This window comes from Limulus polyphemus, unplaced genomic scaffold (assembly GCF_000517525.1).
Source record: "Limulus polyphemus unplaced genomic scaffold, Limulus_polyphemus-2.1.2 Scaffold1739, whole genome shotgun sequence".
NCBI lineage: Eukaryota > Metazoa > Arthropoda > Merostomata > Xiphosura > Limulidae > Limulus > Limulus polyphemus.
This window is the reverse complement of record NW_013667349.1, coordinates 114,014-121,308: the sequence shown is the minus strand read 5'-3', so window position 1 is coordinate 121,308 and position 7,295 is coordinate 114,014. Positions and strand designations below refer to the sequence as shown.

At 34.5% G+C, this 7,295-nt stretch overlaps 1 protein-coding gene across 1 annotated transcript in view; it reads right to left on the bottom strand.

The window, feature by feature from the left end:
* LOC106464772 (sortilin-related receptor-like) overlaps nucleotides 1–7,295 on the bottom strand; it is a 25,209-nt gene that overhangs the window by 3,234 nt on the left and 14,680 nt on the right. The window contains exons 8-11 of the mRNA XM_022392570.1: nucleotides 6,482–6,598; nucleotides 3,312–3,425; nucleotides 1,764–1,889; nucleotides 226–348 (exon numbers count right to left, since the gene is read on the bottom strand). Coding sequence (XP_022248278.1) covers nucleotides 226–348; nucleotides 1,764–1,889; nucleotides 3,312–3,425; nucleotides 6,482–6,598 — 480 coding nt within the window. The remainder of the gene's footprint in view (nucleotides 1–225; nucleotides 349–1,763; nucleotides 1,890–3,311; nucleotides 3,426–6,481; nucleotides 6,599–7,295) is intronic.

Sequence of the window (7,295 nt, the reverse complement as noted above, 5' to 3'; positions counted from 1 at the left end):
AAGAGCAACCCAAGAGTGGGTGGTGGTGACTGCTAAATTAAGCAGTTGTTCACTGCTGAATTAATAACGACTAACGCAGATAGCCCTCGTGTAGTTTTGCGCGAAATTCAAAATTTATGCGGTTCCTGTAACATATTTGTTTGAAATTGTACACATAATATTATTAGAAGGTCTGAAGTTAACCGCATCAGTATACAGACACACATTCCGAAGTTAATTACTTACAGCAAACTTCGCATCTGTCTTCATCACTGTTATCTCCACAACCGTCCAGTCCACTACACAGAATAGCTGTTGATCTACACTGCCCACTGTTACACTGGAAACTTTCACTGGGACAGTCTTCACCTGGTGGCAATTATTGATTTAAAAGTTAGCAGTTTTACCAACAAATGCATAGTTGTTACGACAGTTAGAAATGAATAACGACATAACCATACAACAATTATGTACTTACCCCAAGAAATAAAACCCTATGATTTGGGTTGTTGTTAAGCACAAATCTCTGCCAACTAAGGGTGTCGAAACCCGATTTTTTAACTTTATAATCCTGCAAACTTACCGCTGAATCACTGGGGGGGGGGGGTCTGTTTCTTACTTGATATATAAATGTTGATAACTAATAAGAACTACACATTTCTTGAGTAATATCAACATGAACCCGTCAAACATGAACAAAATTATAATTCCTACACTTCTAAATCAACTATCTGCTTTTAGTCCAATGGAAAAATATGATGGACAGTATCACTATGTAGATAGGGGAATATCATGCTGTCGTTTCACTCGCTAACGAAAAGGATAAATAAATTACTTCTACGTTAACCTGTTAAACAAACCTCACACTCTCGCTAAGCAGCAGCGGTGATTTACCACTTTTATAGATAAACAAGGGGGAATCCTCAATAGCCGCGGCTCTTGAAATCATTTTTGGCAGGATTAAAGTAAATTAATGAATAAGACCTTTTTTTTTTCTTTCTTTTCATTAGCTATATTTTTGTGCGCCAGCAATACCAAGTGTGGGGCGCGCGTATACCCGATTCGATTTTATTACTCATCTGGAATTCTACCAGGATTTCAAATTAATCTATTTGACCTTGGGCGTAGTCAAAAACATCAATTGAAAAGATTTGACCTCCTGAGTCCAAAATTGTAATTAGGTCTCAAATCGGTCAAGAGATAGGTCGATATCAAAAACACCATTTTTTTTTTGTTGTTGCAAAGTGCGTCAAAAAAAGTATAACTGCCATTTTTCGGTTGCTTAAAAAGAAATGTTGTTTACATCCATTTTCAGTTATTCAACCAGATGAAGGAAATTGTTTCATCGTCAACTTGATTTGTTTGCCAAACTTCATATATTTGAACCTGTTTACAAATGGGACAACTTAGCACCATCCACTATACTTATTGGCCATGGAGCAGGTGGAAGTATGCAATCGGTTTAACATGTTAATGATTAATTATATCATTTGTTATTATTATTATTGCTAGACAACCTAAACAGTGTTTTCACTGCGGTGGGGCAGTGGTATGTCTAAGGGCTTACAAACAACGCTAAAATCCTGGGCTCGATTCCACGTAATGGACACAGTAGATGTGGCTTTGTTCTAAAACAAACAAACAAAAATGTTTCAGTATGGTATTGTTAGACATCATTTTTTTTCTGGCAAGTAAAAATGTCTAAAGATTTTATCCATGTTGTTTTCCCTATTGACCTCTACGTAATAAGAATTGATGCTACATATTTTAAGCTAAACACCTACCTTTGAAGCACATAGTTTCGAGCTCATCGCTTCCGTCGTTACAGTCGGTAACAGCGTTACATAAAATATACTGTGGAAGACACTGGCCACTGGCACACTGGAAGGAATACTTATCACAAGTAATGCCTATAATGAATCAAATTTCAAGTGTTACCAACACGTCAGCGTTTGGCTTAGAATCACAACTGAATAAAGCTCATAATTCATGTATGTTTTTATTCATCTCATAGATAGGTAAATTTTCTTATGTATAATATAATTATTAGGAGGAATTCATAATTCATGTATGTTTTTATTCATCTCATAGATAGGTAAACTTTCTTATGTATAATATAATTATTAGGAGGAATTCATAATTCATGTATAATCTGATTCACCTCATACATAGGAAGACTATATTACATATACATATCATTTTAGGGGAATAAATAATTCATTTATAGTCTGATCCATTTTATACACCGGAAACGAATTAATAACAAGTGCAAAATCGAAATTTTATGCAGTTTCACGAGTCTTTGATTTTAGAAGGGAAGATGATATCGACCTGTTAATCCCATATCCTTTATCTAAACTAGGCATTATTTAGTTTGATTCTAGAAGGTCGATATCATCTTCCCTGTTAATCTCATATCATTTATCTAAACTAGGCATTATTTAGTTTGATTCTAGAAGGTCGATATCATCTTCCCTGTTAATCTCATATCGTTTATCTAAACTAGGCATTCTTTAGTTTGATTTTATACATCCAAGACATTTTAACGATATCATGCGATAGGAGTAAATCCAACATCAATATAACAATGTCCTATATCACTACTGTTTCTTAATTAGAACAATTATCTCGAACATTTTTAAACAACACCATCTTACACTTGTTCGTGGTACTTATCCCCTCCAATCCAACCATATATTGTGCCTGTAAAGAAATACATACGATATGCCAACTACAACTAAATTCGAAAAAAAAACTGTAGCGTTTCAGCCATACATATATGTAAGAAGACAGTAGTTTAAATTTTATTTGAGATATTCCTTATTTATCAGGGAGGTCGGTGCGACTATTTATTGAAACAAACGAATAGAAATGTGTGTGCGGTAATTATTCCTATCGTGATTCTTCCAGCGCAATCTTCCCAGGGGGTGCACTGAATTAAGAACCGAATCCAGTATTCATATGGTAATGGCGTATGTTACTATAGCTTCTGACTTGTAGAATTTAGCTGTAAAGCATATCAGTATTGTTTCTTAACTAGAGAACTGATCTAGAGAAATATTTTGAAACATGTCAGGTTTTTCTAGAATATTCTAATGTGAACCTCACTTTTGATAACTCAGAAAACCCCTTTTTTCCTTTCATCAGAAATTAATCCTGTTGAATGGATAACACATCAAACAGTTTTGGGTTTGTGCCATTGAATTACCACTCGTGCCTTTATATTATTTTCACGAAATGTGTTAACCCTAAAGACTCAAACCCGTTTTAACTAAAACAATTTTGTTCACGTCCGTTATGTAATGTTTTATCTTTTTATTTTCACCTTTTACCTTTATAGCATCTAGCTTCATCACTTCCATCTGGACATTCCCACTTTCCATTACACACCAGTGATCTGGAGATACAGGATCCGTTGTTACACTGAAAGGCTTCTTTTGGACAGTCTAAAGTGAAAAAATACAAATATAATATAAATAGTATAAGTACTGAACAAATTATTTAAAATAACATTAAACAATATGCAAGAACTAAAATAAAGAAATGCTTCTGTTGAGCACAATGTTGCACAATGGATTATCTGCGTTGTACCCGCCTCAAGGCTTGATCTCCACATTTGGTATTATAAGCTTCAAGTCTAAACAAATCTACCTTCGGAAAACTTCAAGTCCATACAAGTCTACCTTCGGAAAACTTCAAGTTTATACAAGTCTACCTTCGGAAAACTTCAAGTCCATACAAATCTACCTTCGGAAAACTTCAAGTCCATACAAAGTCCATACAAATCTACCTTCGGAAAACTTCAAGTCTATACAAATCTACCTTCGGAAAACTTCAAGTCCATACAAGTCTACCTTCGGAAAACTTCAAGTCCATACAAATCTACCTTCGGAAAACTTCAAGTCCATACAAATCTACCTTCGGAAAACTTCAAGTCTGTACAAATATATCTTCATTTAAATCGTTTCAGTAAGACGCAGCTCCTGTCGTTTGTTATTAAGCACAAATGCTATCTGTGCTTTGCCCACTACGAGTATTGAAACCCGGTTTCTAGCAGTATAAGTCCGCAGACATACCGCTGTGCCATTGGGGGAGGGGGTGATAAGTGAAGTTCGTAATTTCATTCACGTAAGCTCCAATGTGCCAAAAATAACGATCCCCCTAATAAACATACGAATTTAAACCCAAAAATATAACATTTTCAAAATATAAATGCACGCTTAATTTAATTTTCCAATTCGTCATAAAATGTAATTAAACACTTATGGGCCAAACTTATTTCTATATTACTCATACACATAACGTAAGATATGACGCCCCTTCGTTATATATATATATATATGAGAATTTCTTTCAAAGTTAATTTATGTAGCATATTCAACACGTTAACAGTTTTTCAGTAGATTGTGCTGACTTTTCTGTGGACATTTGCACAGGAATTCATGTATCATCGTTATGGAAACCCTTGTGGTAAACTTTTCTTTTTTCTTTGCAATTCCGGGTACAGTCCGGTACGCTAACAACTGGGCCACGCCTAGCCATTGGCAATATCACTCAAAGATAAAAATATAAGTATTGGACTCAATATGAACGTTGAAATTTTAACTGTTCCCTGAGAGAGATGAATTTTTTAAAACTCAATATTTGTACGGATAAAAGAGAGAGAAAAGAAGGTTTTTAGAGGTTTCTAGTAAATTCTTCCAAAAGCAAAATAAATTTTCTTATACTGGTTATTTAATTTTCGATATTTTAAGTGATAAAAGTACTTTTAACTTTAGCTGCTTTGCTTTCATGCCCATTTACAGCTACACCGTTTTACCAATAGCATCTCAACAAAATACTTTAAGCTAATAATAGCCTCTTCTCTATTGAATTTACGTGAGAGGTCCATGGTACACCATTGTTTAGAGCTTATAACTTTCAGTAGCTATAACAAGCAACAGGATGTTGGAAAGATATCGTGAAGAGATGAGCGCACATCCCTTTAGTGTGAAACGGTTATCGTCCCTTTAGTGTGAAACGGTTACCACCCCTTTAGTGTGGAACGGTCACCGTCCCTTTAGTGTGGGCCTAGTCCCTGTTAAAGTAGTAACCTCGCAGACAAACAAAATATAAAATATAGCATGCTCTCCTGAACATTTGGCTAATAAAGTGGTACCCCCCCCCCCCCGCCGGTGGAAACATCAGATATTACAATGTGGTTTGGTCCAATACCAACAAAGTTAAGTTAGTACAGTATATATCGGCACTGATAATTTAACATTTTTAATGATACTCAAATTGTATATTTCACTATTTTACAATGCTTGTCGTAAAACCTTATGAGTGTAGTGTGTGTTGTTATAATAAGCCTAAAGTAAAGACGTAGTGTGGAATCACTTAACCTAGAACCAAGTGCATAGAATTTATCGTGAAAGTAAAAATATCGATTCAATTTTAAACATCAATCGATTCTGAATTAAGCTATTTTCTGTTATATCGCTAACGTTTTTAATAAAAAAATAAACCTTTTTAATCAACGGAGACTCTAAAAGAAGTCAACAAATATTTTTCCAGTTTTATTGTCTATACATTTCATTTTAAACTTTCAGTACAGAGACTAACAACAATATTAGGTTATAATATTGTTGCTAAGCAACATGACATAAAAGCGATTTTTGGAATGTATTGTTAGCAAAACATACTGGTTTTTCTATATATTAGAAATTGTTAATCTAACTGATTTTTACCAATAATTATTCTATGAATATCTCACGAATTCATTTCATGAATTATCTTAATTTTGAGTGGCTCACAAAGGAATTTACCGACTTTTGAGTGCCTCGACTGCACTTTTCTGCCTCTTTGTTGGTCAAGCTTGATTTCGCAAAATCTATTTATTTCGGTTAATTATGAAATGTGAGATTAGGATATAATATGTGGTGGAGGTGTAAGTACTTGTCCTGCCATTTTTGACGGGCTATACGCTAGTAAAAGTAATATTAGTAATAATGGTAAAAGTTATGTTTCCACACCTGTGTGTGAGTGTGTTTGTCAGCAAGATTTCTCGAAAACGGCTGAATGGATTTGGTATACATTTGAACTATGACCCAACTTAGAAATGGAGTTTTTGTAGGGCCAAGGCTAAAGGTCAAGGTCACAAAAATCTAAAAAAAAAATCCTATCTGTTAACATGGGGACCGAATTTTCACACTATTATTGCTCTATAACTCTGTCAAAATGATCGGATTTTGATGAAATCTGGTGGACATACGTAGAGTATTATTCCTCAGTGTACTGCAAAAAAATAGTCCGTATCCAATCAACGCTGCGTGGCGGAGGTATACACTCTACTGAGTGTCCATCTAGTGTGATGCCTATACAAATTCTCTTTCCTATAGAAACTTATGTAACCATTCAAGATCAAAATATTGAGACTCTAAGTTTGTTCTTCACATTTAAAAATAATTATTTCTCTCTTAAAGTTATTCATTTCATTAGTTGTTTTTGTGGGAACACTTACTGTAACTTATGCATTCATCTTCGTCACTTCCATCAATACAGTTTCTTTGTCCATCACACACAAAGAACCAGGAAACACACTGACCATTCCTGCACTGGAACGTGTTTTGATGACATCCTGAAAAAATTCAAATTTTTAATATTGCTTATCGGTGCGAAACCTTATCACAAGAACTATAGCTAAGTCAAAGAAACATTTAGAAACATTTAACAGTTTCGATATATTTAACTTGCACCCGAAAATTCATATAAAACACTAGCGTTTTGTACAAGCTGGCTGTCTTCTTCGTGGGCGAAGGGGTAATATGGTCCGCCAATTGAATTCGCTAGGCCTATATTGTATGTTTATTTTTAATGTGAATTACCAATCTTTCTGATCCTAAGAGTGTATTTCGATACTAACATGGGTCTACCTAACTTAATAGGATTTTTAAACTCTCTGCAGGTAATGCATACGATTAAAATACTAGATATTCGTTCAACTAAAATGCAGGCACGCTTTTAAACAGGAACGTTAAAACAAACTGAGGCTCTGTGATATGAAACTAAGTTCATTTGCAAAGCTTACAACAAATGCAACGGTATAACAATTCGTACACTTTTAAACAGGAACGTTAAAACAAACTGAGGCTCTGTGATATGAAACTAAGTTCATTTACAACGCTTACAACAAATGCAACGGTATAACAATTCGTACACTTTTAAACAGGAACGTTAAAACAAACTGACGCTCTGTGACATGAAACTAAGTTCATTTACAAAACTTACAACAAATACAACGGTATAACAATTCGTACACTTTTAAACAGGAACGT